General features: G+C 36.4%; 1 protein-coding gene across 8 annotated transcripts in view; it reads left to right on the top strand.

The window, feature by feature from the left end:
* The window catches only part of HEATR5A (HEAT repeat containing 5A), a 62693-nt gene extending 49122 nt beyond the window's left edge, over positions 1-13571 (top strand). For 7 of the 8 annotated variants that reach the window (XM_032189304.1, XM_032189303.1, XM_032189301.1 and 4 more), the window contains 11 exons: positions 423-491; positions 916-1095; positions 2337-2571; positions 3007-3255; positions 4047-4174; positions 5922-6069; positions 6757-7029; positions 8617-8841; positions 9745-9899; positions 11433-11646; positions 11926-13571. In XM_032189304.1, the coding sequence (XP_032045195.1) occupies positions 423-491; positions 916-1095; positions 2337-2571; positions 3007-3255; positions 4047-4174; positions 5922-6069; positions 6757-7029; positions 8617-8841; positions 9745-9899; positions 11433-11646; positions 11926-12227 (2178 nt within the window). In that variant the 3' untranslated portion in view covers positions 12228-13571. The remainder of the gene's footprint in view (positions 1-422; positions 492-915; positions 1096-2336; positions 2572-3006; positions 3256-4046; positions 4175-5921; positions 6070-6756; positions 7030-8616; positions 8842-9744; positions 9900-11432; positions 11647-11925) is intronic. The other variant, XM_032189302.1, reaches the window with a different exon arrangement.
* Positions 13572-22398: the final 8827 nt, after the last annotated feature.

The following is a 22398-nucleotide window of genomic DNA, read 5'->3' as shown; positions in this document are numbered from 1 at the left end:
AAAGTTGCCCAACTTCAGCTGTTTGTTTCCTTAGAATTGTATTCTTTCTGAGTAACAAAATGTCACTTATTAGGTATTCTTGTAAGTCTTCCACAGTTTGGAACATAGCTTTTCCTTTTGAAAGCTACTCATCACATCCAGAGGTTGGGAAGGTAGAAGTTTCTATTTCAATTTTAGACTGCAAAGAACAGAAACCTCTTTGAAGACCTGTTTCAAAGAGAACCATGTCTTCTGTGTAAGCAAAACAAACAAAAAAGTATGGCTGCTGTGGTCTCCCTCTGCTTGAACCCCACCACAGAATTCTGAAAAATGAAAAGGAAACTACGCTTTATAAGGGAAAACTACAACAAAGCCTAGTTATAGAAAGTAATTATTTACTTAATTGCTAACTGTGTACTCTATGTTGTATAACTCTTCTTTAGGTTGGAGCAGCCCTTAGGCCTGCCTTTGCTCCTGAAACTCCTCCGGATGTCACAGCAAAAGCATGTCAGGCAAGTGTTGAATGTCAGAAGTCCTTGATAATAGACCCTGTGAATATCTTTTTTTGCTTGGTACATCACACAAGAAAAAGGAAATAATACATCATCTAGTCTCAAATTCTCAATGCACACAAAATAATGTCACCTGTGTTACCCCTGTGTAACATGACATAAAATCCCACAGATTTTATGCACTTGAAAATCTTTTGAGAAACTTTGTAGCAGTTGAAACTTTGGTTGTTTATGACATCCTTCTTAATGTTTTTGGCTTTTGTTACTTATGTATACTGAACTGTAATACCATTTAACATTGATTATTATCTGAGAGTAATTATGTCTTAATAGAAATTAAATCTCTTTTACATCATTTTACAGATGGAAAAATAGAGTATGTAGTGGTGTTTGGCTCTTGTCTCTAACTGTTTTACAACTCTAGGTATGCAGTGCCTGGATAGCAAGTGGTGTAGTAAGTGATCCTAATGACCTTCGACGAGTTCACCAGTTGCTTGTATCCTCTTTGGTCAAAGTGCAAGCTGGGAAAGAAGCACAAGGTCAACAATATAATGAAAGTACCTCAACGATGGAGATACTGGCTGTGCTTAAGGCTTGGGCAGAGGTTAGTGTAACAGCTCCATGACAATAGTCTTGATTTCTGGTAGGTGAATTGGAACCTTTCACAGAGTGGTTTCAGAAATTTCTTACATGTTTCATTAAACAGAAGTTTTTCATTCTTTACTATGATTTGTTACCTCTAAATAGTACATGAACACCAGCCCTACCCACATTGAAAATACATGTGATCAATGATATGCTTGGTAAACTTGGACAATAGCACTGATTGTTAAATTGCTGCAGTATATTATTCATATTTCATAGAGTCAGAATTCTTACTTTCTGATGTTTCACTATTCAGTTTAAATGAGCAAGGTATAAATGGTTATGCGGATGGCCCACTGAACATAGCCATTTTAAACAGCTATCGTTTTTCTCATTGCTTATTGGCATTTAATTTCGTACAGGTAGTTCTTTCAACAGTGTAAGTTCAGTACTGCCTTGGCTAACTGCCTTTAATTCAGCTCACATGATTGCATGTTTTAATACGTGTATATGCAAAATTAGATATTTAGAAAACGTGAGCAATGTAGCTAACCTATAGAAGACGTCTTAGAAAGCACTGACAATGAACTTGGTGCTGTGAATAGATAACCAGCCAAATACGATCACATCATGCAGTAATTCTGTATGGTATTTCTGTATATAAGCAGGCAGGTGTGTTGAAGAAAGTAGACGAGATGACATTTACATGACCATTTGTAGAAACACGTACCAACTTCTGGTGTCTATACTGGAGAAATAATACTGGCAAAATAGGAAAGCCATCAGAGAAAAGCCAACAAGTAGGAATAAAGAAAATGAAAATAAGCCTACACTGAGAGACTTAAGTAGATCAACCTATTCAATCTATTCAGGAAAAGATAAGGCGTGCCATGATCAATTTAAAATGATTATGCGGATAAAAGTTTTTTAATGGCATACATCAATAATCCTTTCACTGGTCAGAAACAGACGAAATTCAGATGAAATGTGAAGTACAGATTTTAGAACTGAAATTTGTAGATTGTTCCAGTCACTAGAAGTCTCCAAAGTAAACTGTTAATAATTTCTGCTAGATCTTGGATATGAAAAACTACTACAAAATAAAGTGGGGATAAATTTTTGTAATCAAGTCATCCAAGTCTACTGGACTTGAAGCAGGAAAAGATTGTAGTAAACCTTATGCTTGCTCAATAGGCTGTGGTGATTACAGTAGTTTTCCAAGTGTTAATATTTGTAAATGTCTTTTCAAATATATAACAGGTTTACATAGTTGCAGTTGAAAAGCAAAAAAATGCAAGTGATGCACAAAATCACTCTTTAAAAAATACAAAGTCTGTGGAAGAAAGCTACAGAGATACGTCATCTTCAGCCAGTGGGCTTCTGGACTTAGTACAGGCAGATCTTGGAACTCTAAGCAAACTCTGGCTTGCTGCACTTCAGGATTTTGCTCTCTTAATTTTGCCTTCAGAATATGCATCACAACTACCTGCTGAAGGTAAGAAGGCAAATAAATTGTATTTTTATAGCTCACTTGTAAGTACATGTCATTTATGTCCTAGGTGACTTGTGTTAGATTTCAGTGAGATGAAATTCTATAGAGAATATGCATACTTGTGTACCTATCTAAACATAGATTGCTTTTTAGAAGGTTCAGTGATGTGAAAAGCAGTTTGTTCAGTATTGTTAGTTGGATATTTTTATGGTTGAAAGAAGGAAAATGTAATTGTATTGGATTCTATCAAAATAAATCAAAATGAATTGTCGTCGTTAACCTAAATTTTAATATTCCACACTAAAAAAAATAATAATAAATCATATAAAATATGGTAAATATCATTTCAATAAGAAGAATGCCAGTTTCCTATGAAAGAGGAATTATTATAGATGAAAATAAATGATATCCTTGAAACTGTAACTTCTCTTTTTGTAGGTGGTGCATTTTATACAGCGGAGACAATTGAAAACGCCAGACCTCATTACTACAACTCCTGGGCACTAATACTTTATGCTACAGCATTGTGGCTTACTACCACAGGTTTCATTGTTGTTGATCCAGATGAAGGAGTTACTAATCTCTCTAGACCTGTCACCCCAACTACAATGTGTCAAGATTCTTCTACCAGGCCATCAGTGAAATCTCCTGAGGATGTGAATACTGACAGATTTCATCTTATTTTGGGTTAGTGCGTGTTCCGTCTTGATTCTGTAACACCGAAAGTATTTTTTTAATAGATAAAACTTGAAACATAAACATTTTCTGTATCACAGCTGTTCTTATACATACATTGATCAGTTTCCCAAGTCATCACGTGTTTTGGAATTACAGCTGTACAACTGGGTTGAGAATATGGATCACAGTTTGTGTGTATTTCATCTCCATTGTCACAATATGTCCTCTGAAAAGTCCTGAAACCTCAGAAAAAAAGTTACTTGATTTTATCTGGTCTAGGAGTTGCAAGCTTAGGCCTAGTGTAATCTACTTGTAGGTGATGATCCAGTTATGGTAGCTGTAATCTTTAGCATTTCTGTAAAATAAGAAGAAAAACTATCAGCCTTGGAGTTTGTGAACTATTATTAATCTGTCTGTTATTTTCCTCTGTTACATAAATCAATTTAATTAAGCAAATACTCTTCTGTGTATTCGTTATGACTCATAGAATTGTCTGCCTGTTCATCAGACCTCAGTGTTTTACTTGGAAATTGCTCTAATTTATTTATTGTTATTTGTTACAGGACAGTTATAATCACATCTTAAATTGCCTAGGACTTCAAGAACTTTTATTGTTTTTGGGGAAGTAGAGTTCTTTCACTAAAACATAAACAATAGGAGATCAATTCACTTAATAAAAAATACAAATATCTGTCTGCTCAGCAAACTATTAGATTACTTTTTATTTGACAAAATCACTTTTTAAAAAGCACTTATTACATTTCTTAAGAATATTTATATATTACTTCTTATCTGTACAGGAATTAGTGTGGAATTTCTCTGCTCTCCTCGATCGGATGCAGCAATGGAGAACATTATTGCCTGCTTACATGCCCTACAGGCACTCTTTGATGTCCCATGGCCAAGGTCTAAAATAGGAGGTGATCAGGTAACGTCTTAATGATCAGAGCCCCAAGCTAATTTCCAGGAAAAAAAAAAATCAGGGATTCAGTAAAAAGCTTCTTATCATGTAGACAACTCTATTCCGTAGGGACTTGATGGATTTGTAAACTAGTCATGACTGTATTTCTTAAGACTGAAGGAAAAAAGCTGCTGGATCAATAGTGGTATGAGATGTTAGATACGGAGACTGAAGTTTTATTTCTGAAGATTGCAAAAGTAACATCTTAGTAGATTATTTCTGCACATCATCTGTAAGACAAAACACCATGTATAAGGGCCTAAGTGTAAATTAGAGTCAAAGATTACATCCAGATTGTAAGACTGACAGACAGACCAGGAGCAGGTGCCATCCCAAAAATTAAGGAAGTTTTCACAAGGAGTTAAGCAGCAAGAGTTCTTTTTCTCATTTTGAGCTTGACATATTTACAGAAAAGCCAGATATAATGCATAATTTTAGTTAAAACAGTATCTCTGCTCTGTATTGTATATCCAAGAATCTTCAACACAAAAGCAGTAAGTAAATTATAGGCTTTATCAAGGTCCTTCTTTGTAGAGGGAGGGAGGAGAGAAAAAGCAGAACATTGAGCCTGTAGAAGCTGGGGAGGGGCAGAAAACTTGAGCAGATTTTATCAGGAAGGAATAATCAGCTAAGTAGGATGAGAGCCAGGTAAAGACAGAATTCCAGAAAATTAAGAAGATAATTTCAAGGAACATCACTGATTGTGGTGGAAAGACTAGCAATTCAGAGAGCAATGACATTGTGTCTCTAGAAACAATGTGGTGAAAACAAGGTCACGAGGGATTTCAGCAAGAATGGTTTCCTTGGCATACAAGGAAGACGGGTTAGGGAGAGAGTCTGGGCTAGAACTGGTGTTCCAAATAGTGCCTGTAAAGAACAGAGGATAGCAAATGTCATCTTGTTAACGCTCCTGATCTTGGTTTATGGGAAAGGATGGGAATCATACAGAAAAACCTCTATTACAGCATTTCTCAACAACGGGGAAGAAGAAAAAAACATGTTCTAGATATTCTTTACTTTTTCCTTTAGAAGAGATACCCCATTTTTGTTGTTTGGATTCTCTATTTAGTTTTTCCTTCATTTCCTGCTCTCAGAATGAATACTCGCAGGACAACACATTATCTTACTCTGTCAAGGAACAGTGCAATTAATGCTGTTTTGAATATTGAAGTTGATAAAAGGAAACTGGACAAAATAAGTGGTATTGGAAAAAAAAAATCTTTAAATTAAGCTTATACTATCCTGTGTACCACACAGTTCTCTAACACAGCTAAAGTGATAATGCCTGTGAACATGCCTAACTTCTGTTGACTATTGTTGCTTTCTCCAGAGGAATGTGCATACTGTAGCAGGGATAGCAAAAGGCCCAATTCACTGTAGTATTCCTATATTCAAGAGTTAAAAAGCAAGAAGATTACTTTTTTGTTTTTTTTTTTTTTTCCAATAGTTTTAAGTGCTTTATCTCTAAATTATTGTGATTACTGGTTTTGGGGGGAGAATTGAGCAGGGTCCCTCCTGCTGGGAGCTAGGAGGTAGGTCTTTTAATATAAATCCAAGTCCTGTGATTGTATCAATAGTACTGCTGTGTTCCTTAGTGAGATTACTAAGAGTAATACTGTTGGCTTTAACCAGTATTAACCATTTGTTTGGGAGACACTATTTCTAAGATTTCTGCATCAAAATGTGAGTATATTGCACATTTTTCTTACCGTAGGAGCTGGGTGTAGAGCTGCTCAATGTTTTGCATCGCCTAATACTGACCAGAGAATCACCTGATATTCAGCTTGCTGCCCTTGAAGTTGTTCGGCTGATTCTTTTTGCAGCTCAGGAACATGTGAAGGAAAAGCGGAGAAGTGCAGAAGGTACAGTAATGCACAAGATGCTGAATACATATTGACAGAGTTAAGGCAGTTCTTTTTGCAAGATGGAATTCTTGAAGGTGATGCATCCAACATGCGTCTTTTAATTAAAGCTTTTCAGTTAATGACTAATCCTGGTTCACATAAGTCAGTTCAGGTGCCTGACTTAAGAAATTGGGGTGGTATGATAGACAGTAGGTGACTTTGGAGGTGACTAGAGAGCATGAAGTGAGGAGGAAAACTGCAGTTTGGATACCCTTGTGTGGTGACAGGGAGGGAGAAATCTTACTGGAAAGGTGGGATCAATTGCAGTAGAACAACAGAGAAACTTGGCACACACAGCTGTTAAAAGCCAGACAGCACTAGCTTCTTTGATTGTAACTCCCTAAAGTTCTTTTCCTAATAGGGAAAAAAAAAAAAAAGAGAAAAACAACAAAATGACATTGTATTGGCATGGTACCTCTGCATGTTTGAAGTCTAAATACTGCGCATGCTTTTGCCTTTTCACAATCAGTGCACAGATTGCTTTTTCAGAGGGATGGATGTTTGCCAGTAGAAGCTGGAATACATATGCACATACATGTAGGTGTTGAGATGGTCATTTGGTGATGAAACATTCTTAAGAGGTAAACTTCTTGGAAACAAGGTACAGTCTGCAGATTTCTGCTATATTTCTTCTTTTTGTTGTAGTTGATGATGGTGCTGCAGAAAAGGAAACGTTACCAGAATTTGGAGAAGGCAAAGATACAGGAGGACTGGTGCCTGGGAAATCATTAGTCTTCGCAACACTAGAGCTATGTGTTTGTATTCTTGTCAGACAGCTTCCCCAGCTCAACCCTAAATTAACTTGTAGCCCTGCAGTTCAATCAGGAAAACATCTGTTATTGTCAGAAGATGGAAGTAGACTGGTATCAGCAGCATTAGTTATTCTCTCTGATGTTCCTGCCATCTGCTCTCCTGAAGGTATGCTATTTCATCACAAGGAAAAATTAAATGAAAGAGTATTGGGTTCTTCTGAGCACCCTTGTTACTACCTAATTTTCTCAGCTGGATAAATCTGGCAGCACGCTCTGTGATTTGCCTGTGACAATTTCCTGTCCTCTTTTTTTTTTTTTTTTTTTTTGACAGTCAGATAACAAAAGTTACTGAAGCAACTGAAAGAGCAGTTTTTCTTTTCCTCCCACATGTAGCAGTGCAATTAATAGGTTCATTTTGTGAGAGAAGTATACAATAGCTACATGCTTCTATCCTACTTCAATCTTCTATTCCAGAACTTATAATGCAAACATAAATTAATTTTAAAAGGGAAATGTGTCGTGTTAGCTTTCACTTAAAGCCATCATTTAAACATTAGCAACCTGCTGTTAAGGATTTATGACAGATTCCTCAGATGAGCTGACTTTCACCCCATGATTCATCTTGGATGCACACCACACTTTAAGAGGTGAAGATTGTTTCCCCAACAATACCATGCTCATGTGTATGATATTTCAGTGCTGTTTCAGCCACCCTGATAAGACATTTCTGCCCTACTCCTCTTTTCATACCTTACGTATTTATTACTCCTTTGCAAATTTTTGCTTTTACTACTTCTGGAAACTCCTTTTCTTACCTTTGTGCTCTTTGACAGGTTTCTTCTTTGGGAATATTGTACAACTGTTAACTATTGCATAATAGTTCTTGCTATTTGTTTTAGGGTGATGATATGATTTCTTTCTGTAGCCCGTTATTAGTCAGTTCAAAGCAAAAAGAAACTGACATAGCATCATTTACTTCTGAGGGCAGCTATATTTTAAGAAAAATAGTTGTGAATTTTCTTTGGGCTCTGTAGTACTTTTTGTCTTTAACCATTTAAGTTACTCCACAAGCAAACAGCTTGCAGGATTGGAGCAGATGGGATGTTTACACCAAGGAACTTAGCATTTAAGTCAGGTGACTAAAAAACTTAAGCTTGATTATACAGTCAGTTGGATAAGATTGGAAAAGGAAGCATGTCCAAAGGTCAATTCATATAATTAAAGGTTTTAAAAATTATTTTTAAGTTATTTTAACAGGTCCTTATTCCAGAATGTCAACTGCCAGATTGTCAGTGAGAGGTGATTGTTCAGTAGGCTGTGGGACACCTTACTTCTCTTCTTAAAGAGGAGGAGAGGTCTCCTCTCTTCCAAAATTATTGTTAGACTTTGCTATTTTAATTCTAGGAATTCCTGTTACCTGTTTTTAACCTGAGAACCTCTTTCTATTCATCTTGGTAGATTCTTGATTTTCAGTGACTTCTTAGAGCAATGAGATCCTTGACTAATTACACATCATTTGAGAGAAATTTTACCTCCTACCAGTTTTGGAATTACCACTTGTTAATCACAGAATGGTTAACGATAGCAGGGATCTCTGGAGATCATCTGGTCCAAATCCCCTGCCAAGCAGGTTCAGGTAGTGACCTAGTTGACCCTAGATAGATAAGAGAATCCAAGAAAAGTTCTTCATATTTTTAAATACCAAAGGTCCCTTTTTTTAACTTCTGTAAAATTAATTTGCCTTGTTCTACAGGAAGTGTTTCAGTTCTGCCTACTATATTGTACCTAATTATTGGAGTGCTTAAAGAAACTGCAGTGAAACCGCAAGATGGCCAGTTACCTTTGACAGTTACTGCATCTTTGCAAGCTCTTAAAGGACTTTTGTCTTCTCCAATGGCTCGAGCAGAGAAGAGTCGGACTGCATGGACTGATCTTCTGCGCAGCGCTTTGGTCACAGTGCTTGACTGTTGGGATCAAGGTGAGCACGCTTTAGTTTGTGTTTTTTATAAAGTAAAAAAAATTTTGGAAGGTTGGTTGGTTCTGTTAGACTAAATTTCTGCATGTCTTAAATAAATAAACACTAAGAACTTGGTAACCAACTAATTCAACAACAACTAAGTACTGCTGAGACTATAGTGCAATGCTGTGTCTACAGTTCATATGAGAAGTCAAAATCTGTAAAGGATAAGCATGGGATTGCAGCCTTACTCCTGTATTACGTAATGCCACAATGGTACACAGCGTGGTGAAATGAACAGGAGCTGTAACTTCAGTGTAAATGAGCATAAAAACAGTTTTGCACATAATTTCTTTATGAAGAGCTAGTGTCTGTATTGACAGCAAAGGGAATAAAATAATAGTTCAAGAAAAATAACTTCTTAATGTTAGTGTTCTGTGTACTGTTTCTTCAGCTTCCCAATTTTGTATGACTTTTGTCATTCCTTCCATTTAATCTCAACGCTGTAGTTTGTTACTGGAACTTTCATCTGTTTTTTTTATTTATTTGTGGAAACAATGGTCTCAATCATGCCAGAAGGATGTAAGTTCTTAATGCAGATTTTATATAATTGCCAAAAAAAAGATTGTTGTACCCTAACATATCATACCAGCTTTGCAAAGATAATTATTGCACCTTATACAAAGAAAAAAATGAAATAAAGTATGCTGGTATACCTAAATATGCATATGACCACTCCTGAATTCCCATTTTGGCCTTGGCTTTTATTACAGTAAAAGCCCTTATCAGTGCATCAGTTTGTCATGCATATGTAAAAAGACTCCTAGAGACACGTAGACATTTCTCTTCCATCTCTTTGTAACATTTGAATTCACAGAATTACTATATAATGCAAATCTAACAGTGTGTTTGCTTTATTGATAGTAGATGGTCTTCAACAACAACGTGACGAAGTTAGCCTGCTTACTGCTATTACAGTATTTATTTTGTCCAGCAGTCCAGAAGTTACTACCATAGAGTGCCTTCAAAAGCGTTGTATTGAGAAGTTCAAAATAACACTTGACTCAAAAGATCCTTTTGTAAGTACTGGTGAATTTGTGAGAATATCAATAGCATATTAAATATGTTTTTGTTTATTTTCTCTTCAGTTACTTCTTGTGTCGACTCCAATTAAATCTGCTCTGCAGGATATCTGTTGTATTTTAAAATAGTTTGAACGAGTTAGCGAAAACTTGTCCAGCAGTGCATTTTATCACTTACTTATTCTGAATACAGTTCTGCATTCCTATGCATTCCTATGATTTTCATTTTTTGTTTCAGACTCAGAGCTTTACACACTGATAAGTACATGATACAATTGCATAGTTCTTTAGGCACCTGTTTCATTTTATTAGTCATTTTGTTGTAAATGCGTAGATACTACACCTTTTGGTCAGGAAATACTGCAGCTGTAGGTCTTTAGAAGCTGGAGGAGTATGTTGAGGAAGTATCACTACATAATTTATACCGTATCATAAGCATCATCTCTAGGTCACTGCTGGAGGCAGGGTATTGAACTAGATTAATGCTTTGTTCTGACCTCGTTATAAATGTTTGTATACACATACTTTAGAATGTAGCGCTACAGTTCATTTGTTACTTTTCTTCATCTAAAAGAGCATAGCAAGAAAATAAAATCACAAATTTTATTTATTATTAGTGCAAATACAAATGGCTTTTCTAAAGGCTGGGGACACACTCACTCTGAAAGTCCAGCTCTGAAAATGCATTAAATTTTATGTTCTACTAATATGAGAATTCACTGTTAACTGTTCTCTTGCTCCTTCTCTGGACATCCTCATGTAGTAACTACAGATTAAACTAAGTTACCTTTAACTGGACAGCTAACTCAGCTGTTAGAAAACTACTTTTTTTATATATTGACACTTTTTTAGTATTGTCAACATGGTTTTCCCCAATAGTAAACTTGGGAATCACAGAATTGTAGGGGTTGGAAGGGACCTTGAGATCTTCGGATCCAACCTCCCTGCCAAAGCAGGAAAAGTTGAATATGACAAATCATATTCAGGAATGCTGAATGGGACTTCAGGAAAATAATGGTAGTATGCATTTGCAAGTTGTAAGTGTTTTAGGTATCTGAGACTTTCAGAAGTTCTGTAGGCACTTCACAGTTTCAGTCCTACTGACCTCCAGTGACACACACAGTAAGCTATTTGCACCTTTTGACACCTGCTAAGTTTGTACCTACAGTTTCACAGAAGTAATACTTACATTTGAAGCATGTATTCTTGGTCAGCAAAATACAGATTATTTTCAAAACAATAGTAACACACTGTCTTAACACATAAATGATATTTTTTCCTTTACCCAAAAATCTAGGAAGATGTAGGACTCTGGAAATAGGAAGCATGATCTAGTTTCTGTTAATAATTTGGTTAGAAGTTATAATGCTCCTATCAATTATTATGCATTAGCGTCCTGCAACTTGATGAATTTTTGAGCTGTGAGGCAGATTTTTCGCCCTCCCTGAAATTTTATCTGACAAGCTTTGAGTTTTAAAACAGTCTGACTTGTATAACACTTTGTAACTGCAACTTTGATTTTCCCTTCAGGTACAGTGTAAATGCTACCAGCTGCTGCACTCCATCTTTCAGCATCCAAACAAAACCGTGTCATATCCTTATATTCATTCTTTAGCACCATCCATTGTGAGGAAATTGCAGGAAACAGAAAAAGCAAAACCTGAAAATGCTGCTGAACTTCAAGTTATTCAGGAGGGAATCAAGGTGTTAACAGCTCTTATAGCTACTGCTGAGGAAGAACACCGTAAGTTACTTCCATTACTAGTATCCAAAGCATTGCACAGGCTTAAAGTTGCCACAGGTAATAAATTAAAACAAAATGATGACTGTAGAACTGGTCCTGAACAATAATTGCCACCAAAATTGTTACAATGGTGGTTTGTTTTTCTGTATGGTTTAAATAACGCTTGCTGTTTTATGAGTTGTGTTAGATGTTGACTTGAATCATGAGAAATTCTTTTAACTAAAATGTTAAGCTGTTTATAAAAAGTGTATGTGTAAGTACTGTTTTCTGTGTTTATAGGTGCTCATTTGGTGGCCTGCCTTCTTCCCATTCTTATTTCATTTCTTTTGGATGAAAATGCCCTGGGTTCTGCTACAAATGCAACAAAAAATCTACATGAGTTTGCCTTGCAAAATCTGATGCAGATCGGTCCACAGTACTCTTCAGTTTTTAAAAAATTAATGTCGTCTTCTCCAACTATGAAAGCGAGGCTTGAATCTGCTGTAAAAGGCAATCAAGAAAGCATCAAAGTGAAGACTGCTAAACATGCAAAAAATCCTGGGAAAAGTTCAAGCATTCAGCTAAAGACCAATTTTCTTTAAAGTCTAATATTTGCACTTTGATATTAACAGCAAAAAATATCCCCTTTAATTTCTTTCAGAGGAGGTCTGTGAGTTGATCACATCATTTGGTTTGCATTGAAAAATTATAGCAAGTTTTTAAGAGAGAACAAATCTCTAGATAACTTCCTGTTAAACAGACTTCTTAAACATCTCCAAGCGCTATGAATAGATCAATCAGAGGTCATTTAATTTGTATTTTTTGATTATTTTGGACTAAAATATCAGAAATGCACATGCCTATATTAAAAAAGTATAGTAAACTTCACCATAGGTATATTTAGGAGCAGCCCACACTTAGCCATAAAGTAAAATTAACTTTGTTTTAAGTCAATGTTTGTCGAAAATAAGTCACCCTAATTGTTTTTTGGATTTAGCTGGGATATAAATTTACTTGCAGGTGGTAATCCATCTTAATTACTAATTTAACATACTGCATTAAGTAAACAGATTAAATATCCTTGTAGGCCTTACAATAAATTATTGTTGATCTCAAAAAACTCAACTCAGTAAAGGTAATACTGAAAGCTTTAATCCTAATAACTTGTTGAGCTGGCCAAGATTTAACAAATGCTGTTAAATACAGCTTTACAGTGCTTCTTCACTGAGGGCTCAATAGTGCTTTACATAGTGGGACTGTTACGCATATGTATGTAAGTATTTGCAGGCTTGGTGCCTTGCTGCTTGACATAGTCTCACTTTTCAGGATGTATACTTGGGTTAATTTTGTATTATGCTAGCCAGGCAACTGAAGCTTACATATCTTGTCCATAATAGGACAGCAAATTTAATACACTGTGCCTCAATTCAGACATCTGTTCTATCTGGATGTCTGTCTCCTGATCTTTAGATGATCAGTTACACACATGCAACTCACCTAAGTCTATATATCTCTGCACTGAGGGATGGGCGTATCTGAAGTCAGCTTGTCTTGTGTCAAATAAAGTACAACAAACTCACAATAAGGAATATTTAATTAACATTTTTATTAAGGAACATATTTTAATATAGAAAAATAACTATTAAAATTGCAATGGCTATAAAGTATTTTCTATATATAGTATTGACTTTTCTTAATACCAGTATTGTCTAAACCAAACACTCAAACTGAGGATAGTGTTTCCTTCTAGATTCTAATTACTTTAAGAAAAAAAAAGAGAGAACTGAGAAACACACTGTGACTCAGGAAAAGCGTGATGTACTGTATTTTATTAAAAGTTTTGTATATAAATATAATTGTAAATTGTACATAATTAACCATTTGACCAAAGTTCTAACAATTCATTTTTCTAATTTACATAAATAAAGCTAATTTTCTTCACTTAAGATTTGTCTTACTTATTTCACCCAGTAGCAGAGGAACTCAAAGGACTTCAGTAACAGAAAGAAATGTTTGTATGCTGCTGCGAGGAAACTAGTGAGAAATGTCCGAGCCAGATGCACCAAGGTCTATGACTTGACATGGCAGGTCGTCTTCTATTCTGCATAGTACAACGGTAAATAAGTAGGATCAGGGAGATACACTTTATATATATGTACATACCAGTTTTGTGTCAAATGCTGAGATGTATGAACTATGAGAAGATGGTTTAGATACCTTCCGTCTTTCCCTGGAGAGCCAGACATTTTGTTCCACTCCTTCACTGCAGTCAAATCTGCAGTTATTGCTGGATGTGCCACAAGGGAGTAATGTTAAATTTGGCAGTTACTGATCTTGATTTCTTCAGTCAGTTCTTGATCTTCCTATTTTTCCTTTCAAAGCTGACTGAGTACATTTGTTTGTTTGATTCTTCTGTTCCTAGGCCACTTCTGGAAAATCATAGGTTCTGATTAAACTTGAAGACTTGAAACTTTTAAATGACTCTAGTGTCCTGTTTACTAACAAAGTGGCCAAATGCATTGCTGGGAAAATTAGCTGCTACAAGAGGAATATGTGGTTATTTTTTTTATTTGAGTAATATGTAAAAACAGCAGTCATCTCTTTCTTTTTTACTATTTTTTTTATATTGTTAATGTAATCTGATGAAATCTTATTTGCTTTTAAGAAATAAAGTCAAGTTGCAAGAGCACCAAGCAAAGCTGTTAGAAGGCCATTGATGAAAGTTCAGAAGAGCTTAGTCCTGAATTTTTTAAGGTACCTCATGACAGTAGCTGATATCGAACTTAGACTGAAAAGCACCATAACTATGTGCTTTGATGTTTCTTGGTCAAGTCTTGTGGCCATGTGTGGAAAAGTTCCAGGTTCAACATATCTGTGTTCGAAATGCAGAAAAAATAAAACAAGATTGAGTGGAGAGAACCGTTGCTAATTCCTAACATCTTCTGTAAATTAGGATATATGCATGAGCTTCATCCATCCAGATAATTTATCCACATAGACAGTAAAAATACATCTGCCCTGAGTTGTGCTTTATTATGTGCGTTTAAAACAAGTTGCATGTTCACATGAATAAATCTACTCATTTAAGATTCTATAAATGGATCATAGAAGAATCTTGTTTCAATTACCCAAAATACAAAATATTTTTATATTAGATATCTTTGATGCGGTCTTGTCTATTTACAAGGAACTTGAATTTTTTTTTTTTTCCTGAAAAAATAAGCAAGAATAGTTTTGGCTTGTAATTCTACTTTTTACTCTTCTTTTTTAGGCATTGCTTGGCATTCAAGCTCATACGTTTAGCCATAAATAAAGAGCCAAGCATATGTTTAGCCATAAAACAAAATCTAACTTGTACCAGTACAGCTTTGTGTGCCCCATGCCTCCTTGCTGATTGTTTTCCTTGCCATAGTTCTGTAAGCACCAGTAAACTTCCAGTAAATTTTCTGTGCAATGAAGCATGTGGCCAGCATGCATGTTTACTTTGTATGTTTTTACTCATTGTTTTAAACATTGTTTAAAACATTGTTCAAATGTTTTTGTGAAACAAAAGTTCCTGCTTATGTCCAATGTTAAGAATATATATAAATAGGGGTACATCATAGAATACAATATATGTGCTATGCAGTAATTACTTGCAGACAACTTCCTGTTCACTGCAACAAAACAGAATTAGCCAAAAGCATCCACAAGTTTGGCCCAGTTGGGATGTGGTTGTTTTCAGTTTGATACATGTCTGTGATGTTGCAGCTGAATAGGCAACACTTCTAATGGCCTTGTTTAGATGAGAACTGCCCGGACTCTGATCTGGTATGTTCCCCAGGGCAGCAGTCACCTTCAGGCTGAGAGGAGCATCAGTGAAGTGATACATGCATCACCATAAAATTGGATTACCAAATGCACAGGAAGCATAATCATTTCTTGTTAATAAAAGTCAGTTAATGAGCAGAATTTCCAAATGAAATTATTTTTCCAGAACTGGTACAACAGTAACAATGCAAGTTGGTCCACTCGGTGTGGAGTGACTTAGGGTAGTTTGCCAATTTATCAGTAGTAATACTACTTAGCAGGGATCAGGAGATCTATGGCATTTCAATTTAAAGTTGAGTGAAGTGAAGTTGAAAACATAGCAGTGGCAGGCATTACATGTGAAGGGTCACTGTGATGACACTGTCCTCTCAAGCTTCATCCCTAAGCTCACTGATAGGTATAAACCTTTTTTTTCAGCTTCCTGAAATGTAGCTATTTTATCAGTATATGGTAAGTCAGAAACTTTCTCCTAAAACTACATATTTTCCTAACCAATAGCGATTGAAATCAGTCAATGCCTTTTCGATTTACTAATGAACTTCCTATATTTTCTTTCATTGGAAAATTTGGCCAATAATACTCCAAGCAAGGCAAGTGAGGAAGGGAAAAAATCCTTAGAACATCAACACTGTTTGTTCAGTTTTTAAATAAAACAACATACAGCAAGGTAGACAAATTTCCTATTTCTCTGCACTGTGGTGTCAAAGGACCAAGGAAGAGTCACACCCTTACGTCCTGAAAGCAGTGCTGCTTGGCTACTGCACAAATGCCCTGATGCTGTAGGGATTGCTAGAAACTGCTTTTTGCACAGGTAACCCATGTGCCTTATCTGACGTTTTGCCTGATAAAGTTGCTCTTAAAATTAGGCCATAAGGAAATTGTTCTTGGGTTGTAACCGCTCATGCTTAAAAACAGCCAGTAAAATCAAGCTAAACTGTATTTTAACTGAGACTTGTACACACCTCTGCAGCAGCTCAGGATGGTGCTGAGAGAAGACGGCATTTCACACAGCACTCCAATTAGCTCAAGTATGTAACACCCAGTTCATTTGCATGTATACTGCTCAAGCTGCTTAATGACAGTGGCGTATAGCCACACATAAAAAGCATGTCTGACCAGCTTTTACACGCTTGATCTGTCCCTTACATGTTTTAGACATTTAACGCTGAAAGCGAATTATATAGAATTGAAGTAAAAAGATGCATTATGTTGTCTATGCAAGGAGACCCTAAAAATGCCAGTGCTGTGCTACTGGTCACTCCAAAATGTTTTGTGGTGGTTCTTTTGGTTTTTGATGTACAGTTGTAATTTTTTTTTTTTCCCTGAGACATTCTCTGGAGAATAAATGGTTTATTGCATGTAACAATGAAAGGGGAAGTGAAATCTAAATATAGCAAAAGGAGGCCTAAAGATTTTTTCTGAGGAACAGTCCAAAACAAAAGCAGACTTCCAACCCCCTCACCTTAAGTAATCTGTGGTAGATTAACTCAAATTCACTTGTGCTGTAGCTGAACGTGAACTTTGCTCAATGGTCTTATTCCCACTGCTATAGTCCTAGTGATCTGAAGTACTGAATCAGTGTATCTGAAGTACACTGAATCAGTGTAGAGAGCACGATGTGGCATCCGATCTCCTTCCTCTGTGCCTGCACTCTAGCTGCTTAGCGAGTGGCAGCACTCACATGAAAAAACAACTTGAGATGATGACTACCAGACAGCAGAGCATGCTCTCCATATGCATATTATTATATGTGCTGATTTGTCCACTTATAACAGAAAAGCCCATTGTTTATATACTTAAAGAAGTTTGCAGATGAGAAGAGTGTATTTCTGAAACTTGGTAAAAAGTTAAATTTAGTAATGGAAAAGATTACAAAAAAATCCTATTTTAAGCTGGCACATTTAATGAATTGTCTAGCCTAAAACTGGATTTTTTCAAACCAATGTTAATATTCAAGTATTAAAATTCATGTAAATTATCTCACTGCCAATGAAATGCAATGTACTTGCTGAGATGCCCAGTTGCTACATTTGGGAAATATTTCTTATGTTATAGCTTTCTCTTGATAATATTTTGATTATGATATTTTTATACATATTTTTACTCAGTTCTCAGTATTCTGAATTTTTTTTTAAAAAAAAAAAAAAGGTTTTGTATGAGACATGTTTTCTGTGGCAGTACAGGCCTCAGAGATTCTGGAAACAATTTTGTCTAATACCTAAAAATAGAAATATTGTATAGTTTAAAAATACTTCCTATCATTATGAAGGCAAATGCTCTTAGTCTTCTCTCATGTAAGGTTTGTTGTAAACACCAAGGAAAAAATATTGTAACAGCTGTACTCATGTTTTACAGGAAACAAAGACACAAGGATAATGAGCTGAAGCTTTTGCCACCAAATTTACATGAAATGCAGTTAGAGAAATAAAAAATAAAAAAAAAATCCTGTAGGAGAAGTCAGGCTTTCTTTTATGATACTTCATCATCAAGTATATTTATCAAGTGAGCAAGGATGGCACTGGAAGATGAAGAGAAGTAATAGCAAAAATGCAAGTAAATGTTTTTTTTTTTTCACATTGAATCTGAGACAAAATATGATCTAGTTACAGCTTGCTACTTCCTTGCAGCAGCAAACAAATGTGCTTATCTACTTTGTTTACCACTGCAGCCATGATTTTAAAATGGCCATCTTGCTCAAGCTGTATCTATTTTGGTTCTGTTACTGTGAACAGCTCTGCCTGATGTATAACTGGCTAAACAATGCTATTGTTTAACATTTATGTTTTCCTTGAATGCAACTAGAGGAACATGGAAAAAAACTCACTCCATTGGCTTAGTTTAAGCCTGCGTTGGTCTGCAGAAAAGCCAGATGTGACTTGTCAAGTGGTGAAGTGTTTAATTGTCGGGGAGTCAAATGACATGATCATGGTTGGAGGGAGGGTACACTGGCTGTTCATTCCATATTCCTCCTAGTTCCACTCCGAGGCCAACAAATCTGGGAACACTTCATTTTTGTAAAACAAGAACTTTCAAGCTGATTGGAAAGAAACTCAAGAATGTGTAATTTTTGGTTTGAGCCGCAAGTAATCTTTAGTTTTAGGCTCCCTCTAAAACATACAGTAGGTATAGATACATACAGACCCTCAGGGCTTCAAAGATTTGCAGTCCTGATTTTCCCACGTAAATCTGGAGCCATGGCATAAAGGCCATGCATGCACCCTGTAGGTGCAAAGAAGAAAGATAATCAGTAAGCTTGGTATGAACTACCAAAGTCATCCTCTGCATCTGAAGGCAACTGAACCTGGGCAAGCTGAGTGAATACCCTTTTACCTAGGTGGGTAATTGCCTACCTTTCTGGTAGGTTTCTTTATGAACCTACTCACAAAGCTCTCTTTGCCATAATGCAGGTATGGCTCTGTCTCTCCTTTCTGCCCCTCAGAGCAGTAGTTTAAACCTGTTGCTGCATGCACACTTATCCACTCAGGGTCCTGCTCAGTTTTGTGCATTTCCAACAACATGCCAAACCACGAACTGAAATGATTTAGGATAAACAGTAATTTGTAACAACTCCTGAAGCTTTGCTACCCAAAACAGAAGTGGAAATGATGTTGGATTTGCTGACTATAGAGCAGAGCGACTTTTGAAGCAGGCAGGGAAGACTAATCTGAGAGCAGAAAACTGAAAAGGAAACAGGAACTTGTTTGTCAAGAGTGAAATGAACGGTATGGCTACAACACTTCTGTGTATAACAGACCACCTTTGTGTACTTATGTGAGAATTTTTTCCATTCTATAAGTTGGCCAGAAAGTCTTTGATCCATAAGTGAGAGGAGACACACCAGCTCTTAAAGTGCCTGCTGCTGCCTTTGGGAAGGGGTTTCCTAGGCTGTAGGATGGCTTGGCTGAGTGAACTTCACAGCCAATGGTCAGGTTTCAAAACCGTATTGTTCACTGGCTTGTTCCAGACATTAACTTGAAGAATGGTTTCTGGTGCCATGTTTTTCTCCTTCAGGAGATAATGAGTATGTCAACTGTAAGGGACTGTGTATCAGCTGTAGGGGATTCTCTCTGACTCTAGGTTTGTAAAGCTGTACCTAAACTACAAGTAATGCCCCCAAACAAGTGAATCTTGTTTACCTTTTCTGTATCTAATGTACTTATAATAAGTGCAAGAAGTGAGCAAACAAGTAAGCATTTCAGAAAGTTTTTTGTTCATGCTAGTATCCCAGAACCACATAAAATTCAGATCTTCTTTGGCGATGTTCCTTACCTTCAGTTAGCCAACACCCAGCTGTGGTTTGCAGAGCGACTTCTGCTCAGTACAAGTGCTGGAGTGCAACATGCTCCGGACAAGTGAGGCAAGAGAGATTTCTGTGAAGACGAAGCAGGCCATTGGGAAAAGCAGCAGGGAAGGAGCAACTACAAAGGCTGCAGAGGAAGCAACAATGTTGTTGAGGGACTATTTTTCAAATCAAATGAATGCTAAAGGATAGGACAGAGGAAGAAAGCGGGAATCAGAACAAAAGATAACAATACATGCTACTATGGCATGTATAGTGAGAGAAAGAAGAAATTGTAGTTGAATCAGTTGCCTAGTAGATTCATTCCTTCAAAATGGCTTATGCAAGATAAACTGTCACGTCACCCAATTGCCAATGCAGCAGTATGTCAGAAACTCTCCTGCCAATTCTTAGAAAAAGACACTTACTTAAATTCTCAGCAATGACTGTCACACGGGCATTCACTTGCATTCTGACAATCAGTCCCACGTATCCTAGTTTCACCCACTATGCCAGAACAGGAGAGCATTCTTAGGGCTAGGCTAGGGGATTCTTTATGGCAAGAGCTAGTTTACCCCCCAGGTTTGTTTAAGTTGCCACAAAGATATTTGTGCTCTCACACTAATATGATTGTATGACTTCACCTGTTCTTTTTTTTTTTTTTTTTTTTTTTTCTGGTGACTCACATTACTGATGAGAGCGCTCACCAGAGTGTGTGATGTGATGAACCAGACTAAATCCCAGAATCTCAATGCTTACTAGTCTCGGCTCTTTCATAGCTTAATAGTTGACTGGAATCCTATAAATATTTTACATGTGAACCTACTCAGATTTGTAACATTCCCATAATTTTCTGATTTATTAGCTCTGTTTATTCTGTTTTGTAGTGTCCATTATTCATAATCAGGAAACAAAGAGACTTCCAACCAGCCACGAAAATCAAAACAGAATACTTCATAATGTGCAGCACAGGATGATGTAAGTCAGTTACTTTATTGTAAGAAGTAATGTAAAGTTACTTGCATGTAATACCAGGGATCTATACTTGTTAACCAAATATGCAAAGCAGACTCAAATCAATCATATTCTCTCTGGTCTCAAAGCAAACCATGACAACCACCAGAGCAATGACAGAAACTTCACTGGAAAGCAGTGCCTGTTCCACAAAAAAATATATATATATATATGTATATATATAAATATATAATAGTATGCGAAGTATGAAGACAAGTTTGAAAAGCATGTAACTAATCAACTGCAACAGCAGACGCTAACTCTAGTTTTCATTGTCTTCTGTTTTGAGTATTGGTTACAACATCCATGCACGCACACTTGATGTTTTCATTAAAAGATTTTGAAATTACTTATGGAGGAGTTGCATGTTGCAAAATTTTTGCCACTCTTCTTAAATGAGGACTTTAGCCTAAGAAATTCTTTGAAAAATTAAGGCCTTTTCAGATGGTTTTAAAAGACTAGAAAGAATTCAAAGAGTGTTGTGAAGTGCTTGTCATTGTTCAGTGGCAAATAAGCTTTTCTAGGGCAGGTAGATGAGAACTGAGTGCACTTACTAGTTCCTGCTTACTGTAATCCCTGGGGAACTGCCAGCTGTCTAATTGCTGGCAGCAGCTCAGTTCCTTCAGGGCAGGGAAGAGAGGGTAAATACCTTTAGTCTTTAATTATAGCTTCTTCTTACTCCCCTGTTCTGAAGAAATTTAAGCTGCTGATAACACAGTCTGCACAAACTAGGGCCTAAGAGGGGAACTGATTTTCAAAAGCACAAATAAATGTGCATGTTCCCCTTTTTTGGGAGAGAGAGGAAATAGAAACAAATCACAGAGGTATAAGAAAACATATTTTGTGAAGACTGAGCATTGCTGTGCTCTTGCATGCTTCCCCTCCATCTGAAAGGGTCTAAATTATTGGGAAAGTGACAGCTGTATCACTTCTTATAGAAATATATCAAGGCCATAGGGACTGTTGTAATGCAAAGAAAATAGTTGTTGCACAAGTTATCTGGTTAAGAAGTGCTCCAGTTGCTTAGTAGCAAATGCTCTCTAGAAATCAAAGCCTCTGGATTCATTGATAGTCACACCAACATCAGCAAATTGACCCTGATAACAAAACCTTTCCAAAGTAGAATGGCTGAGCTTTTACGTTTGTTTTCTTATTTATAAATCCAAGATTATTCTGTTAGCTGAGCTAAGATTCAGTGATGTTGACTCCCACTGACCAGACCACTAGAATGGTAAATAAGTATTCTGAGAACAAAAACATAATTTCCAAAAAACTAATAGCAATTTGATAAGATTACTTGTAAAACAGGGAAATAATAGAAGCAGTAAAACAAGGAACAATACTGCAAAATTAGCCAGGTACAAAAACCTATTACATGTACAGCCCACAAAATCAGCAATGAAAGGAGAACATGAAAAGAAAGCAGAGGACATACCTACTGTACAGAAGGGCACTCTGATGCTTTGTGACTTTATCTGGCTTTCTCTCTAAGTAAAGTCACAGCTGGATCTGTTCTCACCAGTCACTCAGTGAGTGATGGCAGCTATTTCAGGTGGGTGTCTCTTTTGTAAAAGGAAACGCTGGTAAAATAAATTGTATTAAGGTGCTACACATGACACTCAATTGCCACATTTCTGATATAATATATACTATATAATATATAATATATC

This window comes from Aythya fuligula, chromosome 5, assembly GCF_009819795.1.
Source record: "Aythya fuligula isolate bAytFul2 chromosome 5, bAytFul2.pri, whole genome shotgun sequence".
NCBI classification, from domain to species: domain Eukaryota; kingdom Metazoa; phylum Chordata; class Aves; order Anseriformes; family Anatidae; genus Aythya; species Aythya fuligula.
The sequence above is the reverse complement of the archived record's forward strand: the minus strand, read 5'-3'. Positions and strand labels throughout refer to the sequence as shown.